The sequence below is a fragment of the Callorhinchus milii genome, unplaced genomic scaffold (assembly GCF_018977255.1).
Source record: "Callorhinchus milii isolate IMCB2004 unplaced genomic scaffold, IMCB_Cmil_1.0 Scaffold31, whole genome shotgun sequence".
Taxonomy (NCBI): domain Eukaryota; kingdom Metazoa; phylum Chordata; class Chondrichthyes; order Chimaeriformes; family Callorhinchidae; genus Callorhinchus; species Callorhinchus milii.
In genome coordinates this window covers 1796518-1824509 of record NW_024704772.1, presented here as the reverse complement: position 1 = coordinate 1824509, position 27992 = coordinate 1796518, and the positions used below count along the sequence as shown (strand labels likewise).

Here is a 27992-nt window from a genome sequence, read left to right as displayed (position 1 = left end):
AAGAGAGAGAGAGAGAACGAGAGAAGAGGGGAAGGGAGGAAAGAAGAGATATTCTTTTTAATATATATTTATATCTATATATATATATATATACATATAGGTGTGTGTGTGTGTGTTTGAGAGAGAGAGAGAGAGGAAGAGGGAAAGAAAGGGGGAAAAAAATGTTCCAAAAACCTCCAGAACATTTTGGGGCGAATTGAGAGAGTGAGTGTGTGAGTGAGTGAGAGAGAGAGAGAGAGAGAGTGAGAAGGAAGGAGAGAGAGAGAGCGAAGAAGAAGAAGGGGGAGTTGAACACACACACACACAGAGGGAGAGAGAGAGAGAGGGGGGAGAGGGGTTAAACAGAGAGGGTGAGAGTGAAAGGGGGGTTTTAAACAGATTTTTTTTGAGGAAGGAGGAAAAGAGAGAGAGAGAGAGAGAGAGGGGGAAGGAAGGAGCGGAGGGGGAAAGGTGGATGAATTGTTCCCTCTTGTCCTGTGGCAGAGGGGGCTTTTTCCTTGGGGGGTTTGGTCGTGTTTGACAGGGTTTTCTCTCCCTCCTTCGCCCTCAACCCCCCACACGCCCCCCCCCTCCCTCCCTCACCACCCCCTTTTTCCTCTCCTCCTTCCTCTTCTTCCACCACCACCATCCCTCCTTCCTCCTCCTCCTCCCCTGCCGCCGCCGCTGCTGCTCCCGCTCTCCCCTCTCCTCCCCACCGGGCGCCCCGGGGATGTAGGAAGGGGAGAGAGAGAGAGAGAGACAGAGAGGGAGAGAGAGAGAGAGACAGAGTGAGGGAGAGAGAGAGAGAGAGAGAGGGGATGTGCTTGTCTCTCTTCCGTCGGCGCCTTTAACCTCTCGGCCTCTTGTCTTCCTCCTTCTTCTCCTTCCTCCTCCCCTCCCTCCCCTCCCCTCCTACACACACACACACACACACAACCCTCACCCCCCCCTCCCCACACACACACACACACACCTCCCCTCTCCTTTCCTCTCCCCCCCCCTCCCCTCCTCCTCCCCTTCCCCTCTTCCAAACGCCTTTCTCTTTCGCCGCTTGCGGTGTCAATGGAGCGTCGGGCTGCAGAAGCCTGGGCCTTGGCGTTAGGCCTCAGGCTCTGAGTGAGCGAGCGAGCGAGCGAGTGAGGGAGGGAGGGAGTGAGTGTGAGAGAGGGAGGGAGGGAGGGAGGGGAGGGGGAAGAGAGAGAAGAAGTGAGAGGAGGAAGGAGAGAGGGGAGAGAGGAGAGAGAGAGAGAGGGAGGGAGGGAGGGGGGGAAGGAGAGAGAAAGAAGAGAGAGAGAGAGAGAGGAGGAGTAGGGGAAGAAGAAGAAGAAGAAGGAAGAAGAGGAGGAGGAGAAAAAAACAGATCATTTTTAATTGCTTTGAGGGACACAGAGAGAGAGAGAGAGAGGGAGAGAGAGAAAAAAATAACCCCAACTGTTTTCTTTTGGAGAGAGGGAGTTTTTTTTTTAATACCCCCCCTCCCCTCCTCGGTGGTTGTGTGTGTTTTTCTTCTCATTTGATTTATCCCCCCCCCCCCCCACCACCAACACCCTCTCTCTCTCTCTCTCTCTTCCCCCCTCTCTCTCTCTCTTTTTTTTGAGGGGGGAGAGAGGGAGGGAGGACAGGACAGGTTGTCGTCGTGTGTTTTTTTTTTGGGGGGGGGGAGTGGGGGTAAAAAAAAAAAGTTTAAACGCGTAACGTTCAGAGGGAGAAAAAAATATATTCGAAGTGAGAAAAAAAGGGGGAAAAAAATGGCAGAGAACCTGCTGGAAGGACCGCCAACCAAGCGGTCTAAAATCTCTTCCCAGGGCAGCGACAGCACAGGTAATGTAACCCCCAACTGGTTTGTAACATCTCCCCCCCTCTCCCTACCCCCCCCCCCCCACCTCTCTCCCCTCTCTCTCTCTCTCTCCCCCCACCTACTACCCCCACCTCTCCCCCCCCCCTCTCCTCTCCCCCCACTACTACTCCTCAACCTCTCCCCCCCCCTCCCTCTCTCTCTCTCTCTCCCCCCACCTACTACCCCCCCAACCTCTCCCCCCCTCTCTCTCTCACCCCCACCTACTACCCCCCCAACCTCCACCCACCTCTCTCTCTCTCTCCCCCCCCACCCACCCTACCTACTACCCCCCAACCTCTCTCTCTCTTCCCCCCCCTACCTACTACCCCCAACCTCTCTCTCTCTCCCCCCCCCCCCCTACCTACTACCCCCCAACCTCTCTCTCTCCCCCCCTTACCTACTACCCCCAACCTCTCTCTCTCCCCCCTACTACCCCCCAACCTCTCTCCCCCCTCTCTTTCTCTCTCCCCACCCACCCAACCTACTACCCCCAACCTCTCTTCCCCCTCTCTCTCTCCCCCACCCTACCTACTACCCCCAACCTCTCTCCCCTTTTTCTCCCCCCCTACCTACTACCCCCAACCTCTCTCCCCCCCCACCCCTAACCCTCCTTTTCCCTTTCCCCCTCTACCCTTTTCGGTCGTGTGTTGGCTTGATCTGTGCACGAATCGTTGCTTAACACACAGAGAGAGAGAGAGAGAGATAAATGAATCCCATGTCTCTGTAGGGGGAATCACGCCATTCCTTCTCCCTTTTCCTCCACCACCACCACCGAAAAAAAAAGCTGCTGTTTTGATCATTGCAAATCACGACTTAAGAGAGTCGGTCCTTCCTACAGTTCTGCTTTTTTAAAAAACATATACGTATATATATATACACACATATATATGTGTGTGTGTGGTGTGTGGATGTGTTAAAAAAAAACCTTTTACTTTTTATATTACATGTATTCTGTGCTTTTATTTTTCGATCAAAGCACACGCCTTTTTTTTTAGCCAGGGTTACTAGTTTTTTTTTCTTGCAGGATATTTTCTGGCTGCAATGTATTGTTTTGGACGATGGAGCAGTCAGTCCCATTTTATTGCCTTTCGTTAAGTCAGTCGATGCATTTTTTTTGTGTGAGTTGAGTGGCTTTGTACAGTCGGTACGTGTTTTAACTGGCTCGATTTCTTTTCATTACCTGTGCTTATCTGTGTTTGAGACGAAAGTTCAGCAAATTATTATGGCTTCGTTCTTTTTTTTTTGTTCAACCAGTGTGTGGTTATGAGGGCTAAACGAAATGGATGTACAGTGTTCTCTCTGAGTTGGCCCTGTGTGTGTGTGTGTGTTTAACATGTCGCATTCTCAAAAGTATGGTTCTGTTGGTTGTGTTTTGAACTTACACTTGATCTGAAACTGATGGGAATAAAGATGCCAACTGTACTTTTTTTTTCTCCTTACAACTTTTCTGTATTTTGCAGGGCAAATTCTGCACTGTTTTGAGGAATGAAACTGTCGTGGGCTCAAATGAGATGTGTGTTGTAGTGGTGTCCTGTGTGTTATTGTGGAGGGTGAAAATAGTTTCCTGCAGTTTCATTCCTTAAAGGGTATATTCAACTTCATTTTGTTTTCAAATGGTCGATTTATGAAGTTGAGTGAGGGGAATGCTCTTGTTTTTGGTTGTGTAAATGTGTAAATAGAGAGTAAGAGTATATCATTTTAAGAGCATTTTTCTCCACTGTACGTTTGTAAACCCTGTTTTCTGTATTCCATGGGTGTCGAGTAAATAAGCTGGGTTCTAAGGTAAAACATGAGGTTTACAGCGCTACAAGCGTATTTTAGTTCAGAAGTGGTGTGTTTTTTCGTGCTCCATTTTAAGAAGAGTGTATGCAATGTGTAAGGGTCTTTAAACCATTTGAAATCTGGGAGGGATGTTTAGACGCGTGGAAATTTGGTCAGGGACATTGTTCTGTTTGCTTGCAGCTCTCTTATTAAGCATTTGAGAAGCTCGAGGGAAAACATTCTTAAAAATCTAAAATTCACTTAATTGGAAAAACAAGCTACATTTTGTGTGTGTGTGTGTGTGTGCATGTGTGTGTGTGCATGTGTGTGTGGTGTGTATGTGTGTGAGAGAGAGATATGTGCAGTGTAAATAAGAGTAAAATATACAAAGGCATCAAATTTCCAGATAAGTGTGTTTTGCTTTTTTGTCCATCCCACCGTATTGTGCATTATAGAATTTCACTGTACATTAGAGGAATCACACGCATAGTATAAAGTTGGCCCTGAAATTGGGATACATTTTGGCCGTGAAGAGCTGTGGAGAACCATGAGTAAGTGATCTTCGTACTTAATTCATTAGCCAGATCGCCATGAGTAATGTTATGATCTGCATTTACTATAGTGTTACAGATACATATCAGCCTTATAGTTGCAGAGTTTTTTTAATATACTATTTTGCCGTAATTACTTATTCTGCGAGGAGGATGAAATTATACATTTGATTAGGGATAGTTTTTCTCCAGGTAATAAGTCCAACTCTCATTTTGGCTCTTATTAAAATACAATGAAATTGGCCATTGGTCTTTCCAGTAATCCTACAGTTTGCTGCAGTATAATTCAAAATGAGGATTGCTATGAATTGTGAAGGGTGTGTGGTGTATTGAGAAATGTACGAAACCCAAACAATAAAATGATCTTTTAGAATAAAATCTAGTAGGTGCGTGACGCTGTTCAAGCAATACGTTGATTTAACAATAGGTTTTGCAAAACCTGTCTTTTTGGTAGTTAATAAAGGCACATACTGTGACCAAACTGCTAGTACAATTTAACAACATGCCCTTTTGCATGTATTTTCTTCAGATGATTGGTTTATATCAAGTTGGTTTGGTCAAAATTGCAAATGCAAGGGTTGTTATGAATTGAATATGCAGCTTAAAAATTCACTTTCACTTGTCTGACATTCAGTAGCAACTGTAATGCAGAAAATGACGGATTCTGAGCGGAGTCTCCGATAGGTTTCCCAATGGTCCTCAGTCAGTTGAAACTCTCCTCGTAATCCAAATAGACACTTCATGACTGTGTGAGATATTATTTCCTCAAGTGTTGTGACTAGACTGGAGTAGCAGTGAAAATGAAGTACGAACAGATTTCTGAGTGGAAATTTTTAAAAAATCACATTGCGTAGATGTATGTATTTGTGTGCGTTTCGTCAACATAACTTAAAGGTTGGGAAAGAATCAACTAAGAAATGGAATATTAATGATAGAGTAAGATTGTTTTGCTCGAATATAAAATAATATACAGATTTACCCGTAGAAATATTTATTATGTGGTTAGTAACTCCTAGATTTGCTTCACATCAAATGATCTCTCACCTGGAAGAGCAGTAACCTATTGCACCAACTCTATTAATGTTTTCTCCATAGTGTCCGTTCGGTGAATCCACTCTGAATTTGTTGTGTTCTCTTACCTCCTATTAACCTCCCTTTTAATGCAAAAAGTGGCAGTCCATACATTCAGTGCGCAAAATGTGCAGGTTCCATTGGCGTACATCTCCAATAAGAGGCAGGATTTGTAGTTCAATCACTTTTGTAGCTACATTTTGGCCCCGATGCACGTAGTTTAGATTGACATCTTGCAAGAAATGAACTCACATTGCTTTTAGCCTGAATTTGGAACACGTTTTTTGCTTTTTTTGATTTGCTTCACAACAAATCATCTCTCACCTGGAAGAGTGTTGCGAAGAACTTTCATTTTGCTAGCATTTAGTTCTCATCAAAACCTTTTGGTGCAGGATTCTTGAACGAGAATTAATGGGTTGTCCATAAACTGACCAACTGGAAACACAAGGCATTTGTTAACCATAATATATATTGCAAACCTTTCACCTTTTCAATCTGTAGAAGCTAAATGGGATAGGACCATTGCAATCAGCACATTGGGACGTCCTCCTGACATGAAAGGCCCTCTACAAATGCAATTTGTTGTCGCTGTTGTCTTCAAAATCTATCCAAAGGGATGTCATAATCTCCTGTGGTCGACAAATGTAGCAGGATGCCTTAATTCGTCCTCTCCATGGGTAAAATAATGTTTGAAATGGCAGAAATCTTGTACTTGGGCTGTTCCAAGATCATTGGACACAGATTCTCAGAATGCTCCGTCTTACCCACCCAGTGCAACATTACTGCTAGTAATATATACTAAAATATCTTGTCTTGAACTTCTGAATTTGTAAAGCGGTCAGTTGATTGGTTGTGACCAAACTCTCTTCCACCCCCCCCCCCACACCCAAAATCCTTCCTTTTTATTTCTCTTTCTTGTGCCATGCTTTATTACTCTCCCAAGAAGGGTGAGCGAGCAACATTTTTTTTGGGAGCACCTTATCGTTTCTTTTCTTTTGCGTTGAGATTGAGAAAATCATTCCTCGCTAAAGAACCCGAGGGGAGACGAGGAGAAATGTATTTACCCTTTTTGGAACGCATTGCCTGATTCGACAATAACTTTGAAAAGGGAATTGGACGGGTACTTCAAAAGGAACATTTTTCAGCGCTGTGGGGTAAGGGCGGGAGAGTGGGATGAGTCGGATAGCTCTTTCCAAGCGCAGGCACGGTGGGCGGAATGGCCTTCTGCGCTGTAAGATTCTATGAATAGCGCACAGAAAAAGTTAGTCTTAATGAAAATAGGAAGCTGATCAGTTGAGGGAAAGTTCTTTGAGAAACTTTCAAACAAACACCTGTGCAACTAAAATGTGCCTCGTGGTCAGTTTGGAACTTCCTTTACACAATCCGCATTTTTATTGGAATCCGCCAGTAATTCGCCCGTAATTAATGGAATATTGAAAGCATTCAGTACGGCCGGATCATGTTTGTGTTGCCATTTGGTGACAAGTTACTTGTCATTGAGTTGGATTGATTCAAACCTGGAGTTTTATTGTGCGTAGTAGGACCTGGTGATAATTTAACTGGAAGTTTTCTCTCGTGCGGCTGTTTTGAACTGATACCTGACGGGTCAAGCTTCTGAGGCTGACAGAAGGTAAATTAGCCAGATCTGTGTTTTTTTTTTAAAAAAATCTAACCTATTGCACAGATGATTCGGTTGGGATACACGTCCTGGAGTGTTGTGGAACAGTCTGTGTAACTAATAATGGTGCCATAATGTCATTGCCAGGAGATGCTTTTGGTCCTAGCAGTTCATTAGTTACAGTTAAGAGAGAGTATGAGGAGAGATTAAACCACAATTTGGTGGAAGTGCTACATTTAGTTTGCCAAAAACCTGTTACTTTTGAGACGAACTACTACCTCAATGTGCATCACAATTTTGATTTGTTTGGGAGCTTGGCGGGCATCGCCTAATGATCAGAATAACACACTAGTAACAGTGTTCTTTCTCGGGCACGCCTGTTGTAAACCGCCTTCGTGTTGTGAAAAAAATGGTCCTGGTTATTCAGTGTTGCCGATAGCCATTTTTTTTGTGTGGCCGGTGATTTTTGGGGGGTCAGCTGGGTGTCTGACACGTGCGAAAAAAGTTTATCTTAACAACAAGGTTGTCAGCGTAATATCCGACATTTGCATGTCAGTTATTTTCATGACCCCCCCCCCATCTCCCCCACTCTCGCCCAACTCCATTGGCTCCCTATCCTTCAGAGGATCCAGTTCAAGATCCTGGTCCTCACCTGCAAAGCCCTCCATGGCCTCGCCCCACCCTACCTCTGCCACCTCTTAACCCCCTACCAACCTGCCCGTTCCCTCCGCTCAGTGGGCTCTGGCTGCTCCACGTCCCCCGACCCACCCGCCCCACCATTGGCGGGAGAGCCTTCAGCCACTCTGCCCCCGACCTCTGGGATTCCATTCTCCATCACTCCTCCTCGTCCCCTCCTTAGTCTTCTTCAAGTCCGACCTCGAGACCTTCCTCTTCGACTATGCCATCTGCCACCCCACTTCTCCCCCCCCCCCCCCCCCGAACCCAGCTCAAGTCTGAAATGCTGTACTCTGTCCAGCGCCTTGGGACGTTCTCTCGACGTGGAAGGTACTATACAAATGTAATCTTGTTGTTGTTTAGCGTAAAGGCCTCTTCTACATATCAATTATTAACAGGTAAATCTGTATTTGCCAGTTAAAGCCAAGTTCTAGATGCTATTGTAATATCGCATAAGAAAATTGTGAAAAAAAATTGGCGTTTAATACTATAATGGTCATGGTTTTATGCTTTTTCCAGAATAACTTAACTGTTAGTTTGTAAGGTGTGCTAAATGTATTGAGGTAATATTCTATGTTGAAAATTACATTAAAGTTAATTTTGGTGGGTGCAAACTGATCCCATTTTATACGGTCGCCATCATTAATTCACACAAACATGGCTGTTGTGTAATATTAGAACATTATTATTATTATCTATTTCTGAAGATGGGACATTCAGATCATTGGTCGTGACGTGAAAGATGCCATTATGATTACTGTCCTCCAGAATACACCTACTTTATAATGGTTATTTCTGGTAATCCACTTCCAGTAAAAAGCCTCAAAAGACTCGTGAACAGTTGCATGGTAGAATAGGTTATGATCAGAATCTTTGGTGCGCTTTAACCTACTTGCCATATTTTGCTAATGTGGTTAAGAATGCTAATAGTAATAATAATCCTTGCATTTGATATAGCGCCTTATCACATCATTGAGATGTCTCAAAGCGCTTCACAGAATATATTGTGAAGCAAATTGACTGTATATTGTGTGGATAAAATGTTTTTAAAACTCATTTATTGCTTTTAAAAGTCATTAATTCTTTGGTTCCAAGTTACTTTTTCCAGTCTCCAGCATGCTCGACTGAATTATCCCTTTTTATATAATATGATTGGTGTGTCCTGGCATTTAAAACAAATCCTGAAAGTAATTGGCCGGGCTTTGATGAGAAAACGTATTTGCAAACTTTTTCTCCCTCTCTTTTCAGTGGCTTTGTGTGATGCGATTTTGTGTGTGTGTGTGTGATAATGATGGCATGAATAGTGCAAATGTTTTTAATATCTTGTATAAATAGAACACACATGGCTGCTGAAACCTACTCATGCCTGTGGTGCTTAGGAGTTATAGATCAAGTGCTGTAGATTTTGCAAAAACCCAGTCCGGTCCCTGGATAACGTACAAGTAGTAATTCCTTACTCACTCCTTGTTTACTAATGTCACATTCACTCATTGACTGGGTTGACATGAGGGGTTTGGGTACTTTTCAATAAGTTATTTAAACGATAAAAAGTGCTAATAATTGCTCACCAGGTTAAGAATGCTAATAATAATAATAATCCTTTCATTTGATATAAAGGCTTATCACGTTGTTGAGACATCCCAAAGGGCTTCACGGAATATACTGTTTATTTACAGGGATTCAAATGCTTGTTATGTGTTGTCCTGTGGCCTCAACAAGTAGATTTATTATGAAAAATGTAAATCTCGAACATTTCTCATTGCAAAGTTCAAAGCGTTCCTTGGATTGTGTTAATCGTAATAAAAATAATCGTAATGTTTCTTGCCTTTGATATGGCACCTTATCTCACATCATGTTTGTACTATGGTTTAAAAACAGTTATAGCTGAAGTTTGAAAAACAGGCCAGTTGGTGCATGAATCTTTGCAATAATAATCAAGCGCTCTGTGATGCTACCCTGCGTGAGAGTGCGATGTAAATGGAAGTTGTTGTTGTTGTTTGCTTTGAAGTTCCTGACTAAATTTAGAGGGTTGGTTTTAATCTGAAAAAGACCTGCAATGTAAATTTAAGGAGACAACATCGGTAGACTTTTGATTCTGAACGAGTTTTGCAGGGGCCCGATTCTCGGCTGATAGTTTTGCCGTGTTCCTGTTTCCTGGCTCAGGCTGTGACCGTGTGCTCGAGTACCACGATATTCAGGATTTCTGGTTCTGATTCTGCATTTTATCTCCGTATGCAGTATTGTGTTATTGTGATTGCGGGCAGTAACACAAAAGCATAGTTTACTGGGGTATGGCTGGATCCTGCAAACGTGCAGTTAGTTAATGTAGTTAGCGGAATAAAAACAGAAATGCACAGCTGTTCAGTCAGTCTTTGGAAGAGAAAGTCAACTGGCTGGATGGACTTTTATACCAGGAAAGAGTTTGTGTCCTGCTTAAGAATATAAAAACAATGGTTTGGCTTACCAATTTTAAAGTATCGCCCACAAAATATAGTCAATTCACTTTACAGTATATTTTTATTATTAAATACATTGAATCATAGCATACTACAACGACAACTACAAAATTACATTTGTATAGCGCCTTTCACGTCGGGAGGACGTCCCAAGGCGCTGGACAGACAGAGTTTCGGACCCGAGCTGAGGGTCGGGGTTGGGGGAGGGCAGTTAGGGAAGCAGAGAGATCGACAGCACGATCGAAGAGGAGGGTCTTGAGGTGGGGCGAGACAGAGGATGGGTGCAGAGTGACGGGAGGCCCGACTGCCGATAGTCGGGCGAGCAAGGCAGAGGATGTTAGGATGGTAGGGAGTTAACAACAGAAACTTGGATTTAGGAGGTCGGAGAGTACTAGTTTTTGCTCACCGTTGGATTGTACAATATTTGACATTTTTATTAATGCGCCAAAATGACTAATCTGTTAAATTGTGAAGCGCAGTCATTACCGTAATCCTGCTTTGAAGTCATTATGTCTTTTTGAAAAAAGTGAAGTCATGTTTTTAGTGTTTTTTTTAAAAAAGGCCAATAATAATAATCCTTGAATTTGAAATAGCGCCTTATGTCGTTGAGACGTTTAAAAACGCTTCACAAAATATACTGGCATATTTTTTGGCAAAACGTGATAGCCAATTCTAGTCAGTTCTTGTCGGGTTGGACATACCAGGCAGATCACGTTACGATACTAGGGTTTAAAGAATAGTAATTTACAGATGTAACATTTTCCAGTTCAAATACTTTTTCCTGGAAAGAAGCATTCATTACAGTTTCATTGACGAGTTTATTTTTACAACATCGAACTGTTTTGGGGCCTTTTAAAGTACACAATAAACGTGGATCCTTCATGTCCTCGTTGATTGAGCTAAGTCTGGAACTCAGCCATGAATACCTGGTCAGCTCCAGGTTCTAGTCTTCTCTGTATGTTGAATTTGTAGATTACCAAAGATTGATGATGGTTGTAGCAGAGCTCAGTTGGTCAAAGCTTTAGGGCTCTTGAACTAGGGAGAGAAATGTCAAACAGAATTCATTCATTGCTTTCAGGCACTCCTAGTTGCTGGGAAGTGTTTGTGTGTATTTATTGGGGCAGGATCAGGCTGCTCAATCCGTTGGCTTCCCGACATTCCCTGCCGAGGCTCACCCAGGAAGTATGTCAAAGGCACGAGACAAAAAAAAAAAGACACGGTCCATCTATTTCTCCTTCTGCCATTCTGTTAATCGCATGCTACAATATTGGAGATGTTGATAGCAATTAATTCCGAATTGATTAGACGACCAATATAGTGCAAAGCTTTGGGAACCTTGGACCCAAAGTTGCCTGGTTCTGACGGGCAATACTACCCTTGTTGTGTCTCAAATTATTCGTACACTATTATTATGTCATGGAATCTTAACAAATGTGACCGATTAAAATAAGTCAATTTAAGTGATTTTAATTCAAGTTAGGACGTTTCAGTGCCAATAGAAAGTCTTTTGAAATGGAGCTTTCCTGAAAAATAAATAGTCGTAAATTTTTTTTGGGGGGGAACTTCAAAACATTCTAATTTACAGTAATTTTCAGCCACAAAATACAGGATATTCTGTGCAGCGCTTTGCGATGTCTCAGTGATGTAGTATTTGATGTATCAAATGCAAGTATTATTATTCGTAATCGACATTATGGTTTGAAACAAATTTTCCATATAACCTTGTGACGGTATCATTGTGAGAACCTTATATCAATGTTCATCCTTTTAGTGTTTAAAAAAAAAGTACTTTGGATTGCAACATTCCTGAGAATAGGTTAGACTTATAAGATCTCGAAGAGAAGAGCTCACAGTGCTGGGTTTCATTTCTATCTGGTTTTCCCCACCTTTCCTCCTTGAAGACGGTCACTTGCTGGAAAGTTGTTTCCATGCTTACTGACAGACCTCCAGCACCTTGCTCGTGTTGACGTGTTTTACGCTGGAGCTTAGCGAATGCAACGGAGAGTGTGTCGGAACCGAATCCAATGCCCTCCATAGGAGTTCCAAAAGCATTCCTGCCTCCCCCTTTGGCTTGCTGAGGTTAACGGTGATATGGGACCCCTGCTTTAGTTGACGGCAAAATTGGGGATTAAATTTGGGATCATCCTGACCTGTGGGAATTCACTACCTCACTATGTATTTATCCAAAGAGTATCGTTAAGCTTTCTGCTGGGGATTTAAAATTCTGAGCGGTACTAGATATTCAAGACAGAACTGATGTGCTGTTGGATCCTGATACACTTAAGAGTTAATTATTTTCACCTCTGAACTGACCGGGTTTTCTCCAGACAAATAGAACTGATGTTATAAAGCGAGTAGATTCCAATCGAATTGATTTTTTTTTGTCTAAAATGGTGCTCATCACTCAGCCCCGTTATTAAAAATAGAATCTTTTAATCATTGTTGTAAAAATACAATTGGCCGGGCAGACGAGCTTACAGCAATTGCATCATGTAGTCTCGCTTGCTCGCTCACTCGCTCCTCCGATGTTTTTAAGCAGGGATGAGAAAAAATCTGAATAGATTCCAGTATTTTAAAACCCCAATTTCGGTTACAAATTTACACCTTCAAGGGAGCTATACCTACCACAGGCAGAATTAGTCTTTTTATATCTGGCATTTTTCCCAAGTAAGTTGAAGAGGATTGGATGGGAGGGGGAGAGAGGTGTATGTAAGTGATGCCAAGCCCAGATCTACCCATATGCGCATTGAACATTGAACTTTCCAACATTGAAATTAGTAGTGCTGCGTTGAGTGAATGGCTGTGTGAGTAACGTGACAGAGCCTGGGGACCTGCTCGGTGTGGGTGTGTGTGTGCGTGCGCCATACTATATGATGCAATTCCACCCAAAGTCACGGCTGGAGAAGTGGCTAAAAGTTTCCAATGAAATTAGCGGTACTGCTTATGTTGTAGTCGGTTTCACTCGAATGTTATCAACCAAAACGATCATAGTACGACGTCATTCGAAAGCAAAGGTGAATATTTAGGGTTTTAGACCTTCGGGTTGTTTTATCGTTGAGCAACATGATGAAAAACGGAAGCTCCAAACTGTAGGACTGAGATTAAAAGAGTAGATCTGATCAGTCGAGTGCAGCAGTGATTAGCTTTTCAAAGCCTGTTGACTGCAGTGTGAAGTGATGCCTTTTGCTCAGCAGAATTTGAAGTTTATTTGATTTTTGGAGTAGTTGCTGCGACTCCCAGTTGTGGGGAATGATTTTATTTCTGTTGTGTCTAACCGTCAAATTGCCAACATCAATTACAGTTTTATTCAGACTCCATTTACAAGTGGAAGTCACTTGTTTGTTACTATCTTCCTTTTCAACTTAAATAATCCTTGCATTCAATATAGCGCCTTATCACGTTATTGAGATGTCTCAAAGTGCTTGTGATATTGTAAGTGGATTGACTGCATTTTGTGGGAGAAAACTGCCATTAAATTGAAACACAAATAGTTGGAGAATTCATTGAAATTAAACCGTTCATTTGCAGTTATTTGGTTGTCTCATAACTTATTGCACAATTTATTCTACTGTATCTGCAGTAAGAGAAAATTCTGCAAATAATTCTTTGCCTCCTTTCTCCAATTTGATTCAGTATTATAACTTATGAAAGTAATGAGTTTCCGAATAGACTGAATTCACTCAGATCATTGTGTTGCTACCCCACACAGTTGCTGTCTATTCTCATCCCATTTCATTCACAAAACACATATTAGCGCCACTTCACAGTATATTGTGTGAAACCTTTTGAGAGGTCTGGACAAGGCAATAAGGCGCTATATCAAATGCAAGGGTTATTAGTATTTCTCACTTACCTCAAAGTTGTGACCCTTGACGTTTAAACCAATTAAGCTTTAGCTCCTCCACGAATGTCTCAGCATAAATACTCACAATACTCCATAAAAGTTCTAAAAGGACAAAATTTCATTTGGAGTTGGTTTCGATGTTTCATGTGCTCTTCAGCTTCTTGTACAGTCATGTCCGTAGTGACGAGCCAGACTGTGAGCAGCCCGTAAACAGTTTCATTTTCTAGTTTAAGATCTAAATGACGGAGGTATTTTCTACACTTAGTTTCCTGAACAGTGAGTCACTAAAAATCCATTGGGTATTGTAGTTCCAAAGAAAGGATCAATGGGGCTACTATGCCGGTGGATTTATGCCTTGTTTGGGATTATAAAGGAGGAAAATATAATGTTCAAACAAAAAGTTGATCTGAGGTCGTATTTAAATGGTAGGGATTTTTTTTATTCAAACTTAATTGGGTGGTATCTCTTCAAGTCTATTTGAAAGATATGTTGAAATGAGCTTGGCGGTTTTTGTGTTTGATGCGAACTGGTTTCTGACTCCCAAGTGGTTCATTTAGCATTCAGAACTTGGGTGAAAATATCTACAGTATTTTTAAAAAATGTACAGTTAACTCAGTTTGGTTAACCTAAGGAAACAGCTTGCGCTGGAAGTTTGGTCAGTATCTTACACTTGTTACAGTAAATGGTTATGGCTTTATAACATGAATTTGCTTACATCAGAGAGCCTTAACTGCCCTTGTTCATTGGGTAGTATTTTCTTTGTCTAAAATGGATTTGACTGGATTTCAAGCAGGATTAAAATTTAGATAGTATCAATGACTGACTGCTTGAATTAAATATCATTTGTTAAATCTGTTAACAATCCGTAGTTTTTTTTTTAGCATTGTATTCTAACCCGAGTAAAATCAAATGAAGCAACATTTGTCCACCGACTTCATATTTTCATATTTCATATTTTCATATTCATATTTTCTGGGGGAGCCCCGCATTATGGCCTTTAAATTTCATATAGCACTGTTCTAAAAGAGAGAGATTCTCTCACTGCCCTGACCAACAATCCTGGATAAAACTGGCCATTCGCCTCATGGCTGTTTGTGGGACGTTGCTGTGTGCAAATGGGCTGTCATGTTTCCCAACACATGCACAGTCACGGCACTTCATAGTAAAATCATTTCAGTGAAATTGAGAAGTTTCATTGATACGATAAAGCACTGCATTCAAGCGCAAAGTATTTGGTCGTTTTAAATTTAACTGTATAATACCTTTGACTTGGTGAGTTTTGGTGAAAATCTGATCGAGAATGCAACTCATTCTGGTGATAAACATGATTTTTAATTTTGGGGGGTTTTACAAAACCAACGTGAGATTAACGTTTGGTCCAAAAGTTTCTTGAGGCGGAAGAGAGGGGGGAGAAAGCACTCGGTATTTTGTGTAGTCTTTCATCCCTGTGTTTGTGAATTTTTTTTAATAGTTAAAAGTGTATAAACTCGTTGCACTCCATTTTGCAGCCCTTATTTAACATTGCGGCTCCAGTTAATTGTTGCAATTCAGACTTTGCTGGCCAAACAGTAAAATAATCACAGAGGCCAGATCAGACTTTCCGAAGTCTGAGCTTTTCAGATTGACACATTCAAGGTTTGCGAAGCACAATTAACGCCAAAATCAATTGTCTGTTCTGTTAAGAGGGTTCGAACCACTATTTTATAAGGACACGGCGTGTGATAGTAAAATGCAAAGTCGGTGGACAGTACTTGTGTGACTCACTGAAAGATGGTCAACGATGCTATATCAATGCACAGCGTTTTTTTTTGTCTTCCCTGAAGAGGAACACTTTATTGGAAGGAAGAATATATATATAATATATATCCTTTTCGGCCACCACTCTCCTAGCCCCCGGTCCTCCTTCCTCCCTGATCCCCCTCCCTGACTGTCCAGCACTTCGGAACATCCTCCCGACGTGAAAGGCCCTATAGGAATGTAATTTTGTACTGGGTGTATATGTTTTTAAACATGTACCGCGTGTGTCTGTACGCACAATTGCTAGCAGCACCGTGTATTCAGTTACAGTGCTTTGATAAGCTTTTGCTTGACAGGGCAAGACCATTTTAACGCTGCACCTCATTTTGTAAATTGACGTGGATTGTAGCTTGTGAACCACAACGCATTGTGAATCTGGACGAATTCACAATTGACAATCATGGCAGCTAATACTGACGAGAATTTCTTCGTCACCGTTTTGAAATCGAGCCAAAGGAGGCACGTTTTTAAAAAAAAAAAAAAAAAAAAATTCTGTTTAATTCCAAGGCGACATTGTTGGGTAATATTAACGTTTCAGCAGAAATGGTGAATACCTTCAGAACATGGCTGCCGCTGCTGAAATAATTCTGAACCAGTTTGCTAGTGGTTCAACGGCGAACCCTCCTCTTCCTTTCAATAGGAATTGTAGAATACTGCGTGATCGCTATATTATGTTTGTACTTGGGGCAGGAATAATGATGTCCTGTATCATATTACGAATGAATAAAGTGTATCAAATGCAATGTTGTAGGATATTGCATAGTTTATCCCCATTCGCTTTTACACGTAAACTCTTCCAAAGTGCCTCTGTTCATTTACTGAATAGCAAAATGTTCTCATATTGTCAGCCTGACCAGCTACAAGTTAGCTGATCGCAGTGAATGAAACGTGTAGGATTTTCATGAGCTTTACGTACACACTAGAATGTTATATCACAACTTTGCCTTCCCAGGGCTGGCGGTCTGAAGTTATTTGTGGATAAGGAGCGCATTTTCAAAAAATAAATGATAAATTGCTTGTCTTTTTTGTCATTTTTTTCCTAGTTTGTTTCTGTTGCTCTGTTCTGTTTGTTTCTCCTCCCTCCCTCTCTCTGCTCTCTCTATCTCTCCAATGGTACTAATGCTAGTATTAGTGTTGAGGGAATTTCCTAAGGTCAAACCCAGATTATGTGCGAGTATACAATCGAATCACTTCGAACGTGTTGCTTCATATTGAGGGTTTGCTTGTAACCATAGTTAGGCTGTGGTCAACAATATTTCCGACCTAACGATCTGTCGTCACAGCTTCACATCGTGCTTGCAGTTCTCTGTTTACCGAGCAGTACACAGGAACCCGGTTGTTAGTCGATTGACTTTTCAGGGGGTAAACCCTTTGGAAAAAGAAAATATGAAATAAAAATAATTTGTTCACTTAATCCACAATTATTTGTGGGACACGGCTTGTGCCCAATTGGCTGCCGCGTTTCTCCTACAAAATATATAGTCAATTCACCTTCCATTATATTCAGTGAAGTGCTTTGAGATGTTTCGAAGACGTTATAGCAAGGATTATTATTATTGGTGCTCAGTGCTATCATTGGTCATGCGTTTGGTGAATCAGGGTTGCTGCTGTTCTTGATTGCGCTCCATTATAAGACTATTCTGAAATTTTACGCATCTCAAGCTGTTGCCTTATAACTTCTTTACTGTATGTTCCGCTCGTGATTTTCAAATTGTACTCTCGTCCCTCTGCTCTTCCTGCCACTCACCTGTCTGCTTTGCTGAGAGACTTTAATGCTTATTGCTCCTAAACTGGCGAACCCGGCGCTCTGTAAACTATCGCGACAGGTTAGAGCTGTCCTGCTAACCTTTTCTACTTTCTGGTGGAATGCTCAGTACTGCACTGCTCTGATTAGCAGCTCAACTAAGACTGAAAGCAGTGACATAACGCAAAGTGGTCATGGTTGGAAATCATGGCAAGCTCGGAGGTGTCTAAATAATTGACAACAGGCTGACCAGATCGAGAGGAATTGCTGAGAAGAATACAGTGAAGGGGGCAACTTGGGTTGACCAACTGGCATTGGGTACTGGAATTATGAGCAAAAGCTACAGAAACGGGAGATTTTCATCCTGAACTGGAGAAGGGCGTTTCTCTTGGTGTCCTGGCCAACTACCCCACTGAAAAAATTTGGTCATTGCTGTTTGTGAGACAATTTTCTGTGCGCAAATTGGCTGTTGCGTTTGCCCAAGAAACACGTATCGCTAACAATTTTTTATCGTACATCCCGTGGAGCGCTTTGAGAAGCCTTTCCAACATCAAAGGCGCTGTATCAAATGCACAGATTATTTTAGGATTATTTTGTTTTAAGACTCATCAGATCTTAATGAAGTATTTGACATCCTCAAGAGCGTGGGTAAACTGAAACCTTGCTTCAACATACAAATCTGTATAAGGGACAAATATTCAAAGACTTGGAAGATAGAAGGTGAACTGTGTTCGTGTTTAATTATGTCGCAAAGGGGATTGGTGAATACATGCCCAGGAAGGGAGTGGAGGCAATTTGTATTAACAAATTCAACGGGAAATTAGATAGCTCTTTGGTGAAGAATTAAATTGAGGCGGAAAGGAGAGATAGATTAGTCGGATAAATTCAAGACAAAGTTTATAATAATTTATTTGACGGTACTTTTAATATTCCTATATACTCTTTGATATAGTAGTACCTCAATTATAAAGCGGATCTTCTGTCAACTGGGAGGGTTCAGATACTGATCTCCTGTACTGAAAATGGCCACTTTCTTCCTTTTTTTCCTTTCTTTGCCCCCTTGACGTTTTTCTCAATCACATTTTCTGTACATGGGTGCAATGCACAGAAAATATTTGTAAATATTAAACCAACGTTTCATCTACCTGTTCAAATGAAAGTCTAAAGATTCCCCCTCAAAAGGAGTTTCTCCTGATGTCCTGGCCAACAGTGCCCAGATAGAATTGGTCATTGATTTTGTGGCTGTTCGTGGGACATTGCTGGGTGCAAATTGGCTGCCAGAAAACACACTACACATTGCAGTGAAGCTGTAAAGTGCTTTGAGACATTCTCTTGACAAGAACAGCACAAGCATTATTTGTCTTGCACGAAACACACGATGTAAATACGAGTAGATCTGTACAACTGCTCACATGCTGATTTCACTGTTCATTTGTAGTTTTGAGTAGCTCAAGGATACTCTTAATGGGTTTGGTATCAGTCACCTGTTATAAATGCTTTGAAATTTCTTACCATTACCGCTATATGTTCGGCATTTATAATAATATAATAATAATAATCCTTGCATTTGATATAGTGCTTTTCACGTCTTCTCGACATTTCAAAGCGCTTCACAGAATAGACTGCAAAGTGAATTGGCTGTATATTTGTGGGTGAAATTTAACACAACCCATGCGGGAAGATGCAGGTAATATGTGTACAAATTTTGACATAATTCTCCCCCAAAGTGACCGTAAAAGTAATTTTCTTAATGTTCATTTCCTATGCCTAAAGAAAACATTTCTTCACTCTTGGTTGAAGTTGGACTTTTTCAATCGATTTCTGTAGTGATATGGAAAGTGAAAGTCTTAACATGAGAGTTATGGTCAGGTGGATCACTCGTTGAGTGGAGGTTCTAACTGACTGAGAGAATTCCATGTTGATTGCTTTAAAGGCCCACAAAAGAACAGTCTGCAATCCCAAATATTGGTTGCAATAGTCACTTCAGTATTTCTTAAACACAAAAATCTTAGGTCCAGTCTTTATCTTAATGTTCTGGGAAACTAGTATTCGTGGATGCGTGGAGTCCTGTAATGTATTGGGTAGAGGACTTGGTTAAAGGATTTACTCCTTCCTTACTCCATGCCTCTGTTTACCTAGCAGTAATAGTAATTAGTAAATAATTCCTTCAAAAAAAATTAATCACTCACTCCATGACAGTTTGTGGAACACTGTTGCACATATTTTGCTTATTCCGTGAAGTGCTTTAGATGTTTCAACTACATGATGAAGCTCTATATCAAATGCAAGTATTATTAATCAGTTCAACAATTTGTTCAGATCTCATTTCATCCTAATTTGAATGCAGAATGTTGCACCTCTTCAGACAACCTGGAATGGAAAAATGAAGAAAAATTTGTAATAGTGGCAATGCTTTAAACATTGTCGTGGTTGACAGCTGTTTGTTCAGCTACCAATTTGCTAGTCCGCCATACCTGAAAAAAGAGATACCATTTAGGAGATTATTTGTCAATTGGAAGTACAGATAAAAGTAAAATTTCTTTGGAACTAAGCCATACTGGCTGCTTGAGCCAGGTGACGTGTTTGACATAAAATGCTGCATTGCAGTAATAGTTCCGAACCATAAGGTGGTTGATCGGTCTATATATAGTTCCTGTCCCCTATTTTCTTCATGTATCTTGGACACTTGTCATGTGAGGTAGCTTTTCTTTGGTTGCCAGTCCCATTTAGAAATATATTGTATTGCAATGCAAAAATTTACAGACCATAGCAGTCCATTTTGCCCAGCACCATTTTCACGTGTATATTCTCCAAACTCCTTCACAGTCAATTATTTCTCTTCCCTCTTGAAACTTTCTGCACTCCCAAATCTTACTGCTTCCCTTTTTCGTAAAATAATGGAATCCAACTAATTATCTCATGGGTTGGAGATCTTCATTACAGTTACCATTTCTTTCTTTCCAGTTTGATTTTTTTTTAAATTTGGACCAGATCTTAGATATTGATGATTTCCATGTCTGTACTGTATCTTGAGATAAATTGGGAGCTTCTTGCGTTTGAGATTACTCCAAGGAGATGTGACTGATGAAGCCAAACAGGTCTTTAGTAATTCAGTAACCTGCATCAAGCTGCTTTGATCACTTTAAATTTCTAAACGTGCTGCACCATAATTGCCATCAGGTATATTGACTATATTATAAGCAAATGGAGAAGCCGTTTGCTCCAATTAGTTCTCACAAAAAAAACAAATGAATAACTCATAAGTGTGGGCAATTGTTGTCCCAGACACCAAGTGGCTCTTTATGAATAGTACCATAGGATCCTTAACGTCCATCTGAAGAGGCAAGCAAGGCAGGACATCAGTTTAACGTCTTATCTGAAGGACCAATCTCCGGCAGTGCAGCACTTCCCTGTAGTACACTGGAGTGTCAGCCTAGACCTGTGTTTGAGTCTTGACATGATTCACCTTCTGACCCAGAGGCTACCTGCTGCATCAAGCTGACACCAACATAACAGCTGGAATTAGGCGACTGAGTTATGAACGGATTCAACAGACACCAGGAATGGCACATGAAAAAGAAGGTTCAGGAAACATTAATGCAATAGTTAAGATAAATAATCCTTGCATTTGCATAGTGCCTTTCAGGTCAGCAGGACGTCTCCGAGTACTTCACACGATTACTAAAAAGTGCAGTGACTATATATTGGCGGAAAAATTGGCAGCCAATTTGTACACAGCAATGTTCCACAATCAACTATGAAGTAAATGATCAATTTTATCTTTGACCAAACCATTGGCTAACTCCCTTCCCCTCTCTTTCCACCCCTTCCCCCACAAAAACTAGACTGGTGAAAGGCACCATAAAAGTGCAAGTTGTTGTTGATTTAGGAGATGCCTGACGTTTTCTTACTCAGGGGAATCTTTCTGTTCACCTGTGATGCATTTGCTATTGTCTGAACAGGCAGCATGACTGGAAAGTCAGTCTAGTCTATATGTGGGTGGCATGGTGGAATACCAGCTCAGTATACCTGATCAGGATTTTATTAGCTCTGGCACTGTTACAGTCAACAAGGAGATTTTATAACTCAGGGTGTAATCACAAAGCAAATGCCTTACTGTACCTTCAGTGGAAGTGTAGTTGGTATCTTTCAGTAGGCGTTAGAGCATTTTTTCTGCAGACGATAGAATTCCGTGCCCCACGTATTCTGCACATCGTACAGTCCTCAAATATATCTGGTAAGATTGAAAACGTTAGTTAAGCACCACCTATTCTTGAAAGTATTTTAATAACATTCCTTACATTTGATAAAGTGCCTTATCACATCGTCGAGATACCTTAAAGCACTTCACAGGACTTCTAGACTGTAGAGTGGATTGGCGGTGTAATTTGTGGGCGAAACTGATGTATACTTGATATTTATATTACTTCATATTACTTGATATTTATATATAACCCACATATATTTATATCAAGTAATATTCTAGGTGGTAATGTTAATCTAAAATAGATTATTAATCAATTTTAGTGAAGCCTGTGAGTTTCTCATTTAAATAATTGACGGAAAATGTTGGAATTTAGCAAGTGTATTACATTCATAAGAATCGATAGAAAGTTATGAAACCGTAAAATGGGCAACAAAAATACGCCAGCATTTCTGCTGAGTAGACTGATTTTAAGGATAAATCCTTTTTTGTCCATTTTAATTTATTTCTTTTACATTTTTCTCAAAATAATGGTGGGCCAGGTAATCAAAGCTACTGATTTGATTTTCGTGGCGTTCTTTCTATTCTGCTGTTCGGATTGACTATCAAGGCATTGACTTCCTTCAGCTGAACGAAAGACATCTTTTTCCATTCTTGCCTCCAGCTCTGACTCTCATCAACCCTCCCTGGCTCCTCGCACAGGCTTAATCATCTGGTGCACAATCTTGGTACTCTTGACCCCTAGCTGTGCTTAAAATCCATTACTTTACCTTTTTCCATCTCTGTACTTTGTCTACTTATGTCTTTACCTTATTCTCTGTGCTGCTGAAACATCTTTTTGTCACCTCTGCTCCTATCATTAGGCTCTCTAACTCTATTCTCCAACAACTCCCAACTCTTTCAGCACTGTGCTTTGTGTAACATCGCTCCAATCCTTGCCAGGCTTCACTGACTTCTACTACTCCTGTCAATTGACTTTACAATACTTGGCCTGACTTTCAGATCCCTCTGTGATCTCATCCTTGCCTATCTTAAAACCCTTCCAGATCTCTTGCTCCTTATTTTCTGCTATATTCCTCCTTTCTCATTTTCTCCCTTTTGACAATTGGTAGCCAAACCTTTTTTTCCAAACTCCTTTGCCTCCTGGAAGGCTCTTCCAAAACCTCTTCACCTCCCTCACCATCTCGCTGCCTTGAAAATCTTCCTAAAAATGTTTTCACCTCTGCTTTTGGTCAGAAATTTGTAATTAAGCGCTTTAAGACATAGTTTAGAATATAATATAATAGTTCTAAAAGCTAAATATAATAGTTCAGAATCTTGCATTCTTTACAGCTTAAAAATGCAAAGTATTTGTGTTGTGATGTAACATTGTGGGATTGCTTAAGACACAGATATGATTAAGGGCTGAGTGGTGCAGCAATGTTTGATACCACAGTATATTTTGTGAAGTTTACCGTTCTATTCCCTTAATTTTTAGCTTGCGTTACTGTCTTGGTGACCCTCTCAAGCATTGCTGGTCACTTTGGAGCAATATAGATGCCATGGCTAGTTGGAAATGTATAGAGCACTCTCGTTTTTTAAAACAAAAAGATAGTTGTCATTGATGATGGGAATTGTAATGCTTATCTTTTTCTTTTCAGATTTCGGATCCTTATTTCTGGAGCTTGAAAATAACTTGCCGGATGAACTGATCCCTCCAGATCCATTAGGCCTGTCTAATGGCGGTGACCTGGCTCAGCTGTCAGCCGTTGGCATGGACGCTGCCTCGAAGCACAAACAGCTCTCCGAACTCTTACGAGCAGGAAGCGGTTCCAGTCTCAACATGGGCCTGGGGGGTGTCAGCTCTGGGGGGGCCTCATCCCGATCCATGGATAGCCCAGTCCAGTCGGTAGGCAGCCAAAGTCAACAGAACAGTCCTAATATAGGAAGCTTAAGCAGTATGGTCAAGAGCCCCTTAACTCAAGGCGGCCTTGGATCTCCTCCTAATATGGGGATGGGAGCAAGCGGAGCAAACCAGAGACCGCCAACACCACAAGCTATGAACCCACAGAAACACGATCAGCTTCACACATCAGCAACGGGTCTGATTCCCGGTGTGAACAGCTCGGGTAACCAAGGTGGAATGAGCATGAACGCTAACATGAACCCAGCCATGATGAGCGGTGGCAATGCTCCGAGCATGATGCAGGCACAGGTGATGAACGGTTCTCTGGGCGCAGGAAGGGGTAGACCCAACATGCAGTACCCCAACCCTGGCATGTCCAACCCCAATAACATGCTCGCTGACACACTGACACAGGGATCACCGCAGATGGGAGCCGGTCTCAAAGGTCCCCAAGCTGGGGCTATGAACAAGGTAAGATATTGTGCGCTTTACGTCCACACAAGGCCTGATGGAACCAATTGATGCGATTGGATTGAACTACGGAAGGGAAAAAACTGTGTGTGTGAGTATCAAGGGCGAAACCTTAGACAAGTTCCTTTCTCCACACGCCTCTGTTTAACTAGCAGTAAGAAGTATTCCGATTGTTAATTGGCGGATAGCTTTCCTGGGGTCATAATCCCCCCCAAAAAAATTAGTCACTCAATCCACGACTGTTTGTGGGGACGCTGCTGTGCGCAATTGGCTGCCACGTTTCACCCACAAAATACATAGTCAATTCACTTTAAAGTATATTCTGTGAAGCGCTCAATGACGCGATAAAGTGCTGTATCAAATGTAAGGATTATTATCATTATTACAAAGGAAAATATGTGGTAATTTTAACCACACCGATTTTCCTTTTAGTAAAGTGTAGTGACTGTATATTTTGTGGGAAGCCAATTGGGCACATGCGTTGCCGAGAAAAGGTAGTGTGTTGGGCAGCCCACAACCTTCCCTTTATGAGTAGCAGAGGTTTACGGATTTCTATGAAACCACACCTTGCAAAACCTTAGCGCCTACAGGTGATTGACAGGAAGGTTTAAGGAACAAAATAAACTGGTCATTTCTAATAAACCAAAGTAAAAACAGAATAAGATTAAAAATGCACAGCACGGTTTTTCAGCATTGGAAAGAGAAAGAGGAAGTTAATGGTTTTAGTTTAATAGCCTTTTGGATAACACGTTAAACCGAGGTCCCATCTGCCCGTTCATGTGGATGGTAAATACTATCGTACGAATAGAAAGGAGTTCTGTTGGCCAACAATTCCCCTCCTCCCGATAAAATTGGTCATTCGCTGCATGGCTGTTTGGGGGACGTTGATGCACACAGGTGCTGACTCTTTCCAGTGAATCGTTCTACAGGTGTCAGTTTTCCTCCAGTACTCCACTCAAGCAGTCATTCTTCTTGTGTGAGCCGAAACTGTGCGAGTTATACTGTGGGAGGGAAGGAAGTTCTGTCCTCGCCCTGCATAGGTCAAGGAGGCATCAATGGATCGTGATTTAGGAAGATGATTCCGAACTTAACCTATATCCTCTGGGTCTATAAGGCTCGCTTTCACACTGGGGAAAAGCTTCACTAATTGAGCCATTAAGGAGTCTCTGCATTAAATTAATTATCTTGGCTGTTTGTGGGACACTGCTGTGCGCAATTATTGGCTCATTTCGCCACCAAGATACACAGTCAACCACTTCACAGTATATTCTATGAAGCACTTTGAGATGTGATAAGGTGCTATATGAAATGCAAGGATTATTATTAATAAAGGTTTACTAGGTTGCCATGTATAGTAGTCAAACAAAATGAACAAATTGGGCATACCTTGTTTGTCAAGTATTTGCCTTTGAACATTTAGTCTCTAGTGAGCTGAGCTGCTTTTTGAGGAAGTTACTGAGTTGTGGGATGTACCGTATGTATCTTGACTTTGAGGGGACCTGATGGAGTTGCTGATGTAGATGTAAATTCAGTCACAAATTGACAGAATATGAGGAAATTGAGGGTAATGGGTGAGCAGAATAGTACGAGGCTAAGACCTGAGAGTGATGGGATGTGCGCAGACTTGGATCAAGGAGGGTAAACGGCCAGTTAAAGAGGCAAACGTAGGCCCTCAATCCATCGTTCTCTGCTTCATTCCGAGTGAGATTGCACACAACAATGATCGGTGATGATATTCCCTGAAGCAGAAAATGGCACTCACTCGCGGGTCCTGCTGCTAGCTTGTCAATCCATTCTTAATGAATCAAACAATCTACATTTTTTTTGGAAAGTAATGGTAATTTTATTAATGATAATTTCAATTCTGTCTGCCTTGTGCTTCAGCTAGACTTAATAACTAATTACTAATATAGTGGATTATAGCGTCTTTGAGACGTCTCAAAGTGCTTGATGTTAATATTATTAATCTAATAATAGTTTATTGATAGTATATACATTAGTAACCTAATAATAATGTTAATACAGCTCCTTATCACGTCTCTTCGACATGTGTCAAAGCACTGTACTGTAAAATTAATTGAGTGTATATTTTGTGGGTGAAACATTTTTTTTAAAGGGGCCACCCTGCCATTGATTATTATTATTATTATTATTGCCATTTCAAAATGTCCGTCTTTCTTCTGGTCAACCCGTTTACACTTCCCTCCTTGTACAAATTTACCCTCCAATTCACCTTAATTGGCCGCTCGCCCCGTTGTTTGTGGGAAGCTGTAGCCTGGGATTATTTGTATTTACTTACATGACGTTCGCTTCCTTTTGAATCAGCAGTTTTTTCGTAATGCTTTGAGATGTTTTATTTTTCTGTCAAAGGTGCAAAATCAATGCAAGTTGTTAAATGTAGGAAGCACCTGTGTGTCAAAAATAGGTCCACCCAAAACCTATTTAATTTGGGTATAACAGAAATGGTTACGCTTACCATTTTCCACCAATGGGGTTTCTTTTTTAGGAAAACAGGATCAGGAAGAGGCCATTCAGCCCATCAAGCTAGTTCCACCATTCTTGGAAGATCCTATAATCCCAATAACTTGCCCTTTTGCCATACTCCTTAATAGCTGTGTTTTTTTTGGACATTATAAATCTGATTTGTTTTAAAATAAAGCTGGTTTAGTGCTACACTAAAATGTCCTGAGATGGGCTGAAATCCTGATTCAGACATAAAGGTTGATAAAATCTATGCAACTATCATGTGTAATCAGAGCAGATTTGTGAATTTGTTTTAAGTTCTGCGCACCAGTATACGCTACATATCACCTGGACATATTTAAAAAAGATTTAAGATGAGACGTTTCACATTGTAATTGTCTTAAGTCTTCTCACAAACCCTATGTTATGTTTGAGAAGCAAGCCAATAATAAAATTCATGCCTGTTGCTGTGTGCAAATTGGCTGCCGCGTTTGCCAACAAATCACGCAGATGTAGTGCAGTTCACTTTGCAGCATCTCTTGTGAAGCTCTTTGAGACATCTTCCTGACTTGATGAGGCACTACATCAAATGTAATGATAATTATTATCAAGACCGTATCATTTGCACTTCATTAATTTCCCTTTGCCTCTATAATAAGCAGAGGGATTTGTGAGGGTGCTGAGATTTTGAATGATTCCCGTTTGTCAGTTGACGACGGAGTAACTCTCCCACACTAATACATGTCCTACTTCAAATAGTTCACTCATTTGCAAATGTTTGTGCTAAGGAAGCCAATCGTTGTTGGAGACGCTACAAATTGGCTCCTGGATTAGAGTGGTGAAATTTAGTAAGCACTTGTTACCAAAAGATTGTTGTGCAAGTGAATATGGATATCACATGAAGTGACTGTTCTCATCTCCAATGTCCCTTGCGGTGAAACACTTGACCAGTGCTCATTGTCATTACATAAATAATAATAATAATCCTCGCATTGATATAGCGCCGATGAGGGTCGTTGAGACGTCTCAAAACCGCTTCACAGAATATACTGTAAAGTGAATTGAGTGTGTGTTTTGTGGGTGAAACGCGCATCCAAATGCGCGCAGCAGCGTCCCCACAAACAGTTGTGGAATGAGTGACTCGGACTCCACTTGGGGACAAGGTAGTAGATTGGGGTCCTTAGAAGTGAAATCCAGCAAAAGGAAGGGGCAGTCGTTAGAGGGGAGAAGATTGATCAGCTTTTTACAATCGTTTTGAAAACTTAATCCATTTAACTTCCGCTAAGCATTTTATTATATTCACGCCCAGACATCTTGATGACCTTTTTGACTGCCACTTGTCCCCGTCAACCGATTTGTCAGTGATCTGCGATCCTCGAGCCAAATTCCTCATCCACCGCACCTAGTGCATCTCCATTCAAGAAGCATTCGGCAGTACTCATCGTAGTTTGTTGGGACTGTAATTTAGAATATGCTACTGTAGTAAACGTTCTGCCACATGGCTTGTCTGTGCACTGTTGAGTTCTGGCAATATCGCTGTTAACCCTTAATTGCCTGTTCATGTCCTGTGATGTAACCATTAGAACGATGGTACTTTAATAGCCAGGATCAGACCCGTTGCTTTCCAAGGTATTCA

The 27992-nt window shown here is 41.3% G+C and overlaps 1 protein-coding gene across 2 annotated transcripts in view; it reads left to right on the top strand.

Moving 5' to 3' along the window:
• Window positions 1-1683: 1683 nt before the first annotated feature.
• LOC103189241 (histone acetyltransferase p300) overlaps window positions 1684-27992 on the top strand; it is a 50821-nt gene continuing 24512 nt past the window's right edge. For both annotated transcript variants that reach the window (XM_042345159.1, XM_042345158.1), the window contains exons 1-2: window positions 1684-1800; window positions 23178-23893. In XM_042345159.1, coding sequence (XP_042201093.1) covers window positions 1728-1800; window positions 23178-23893 — 789 coding nt within the window. In that variant the 5' untranslated portion in view covers window positions 1684-1727. The remainder of the gene's footprint in view (window positions 1801-23177; window positions 23894-27992) is intronic.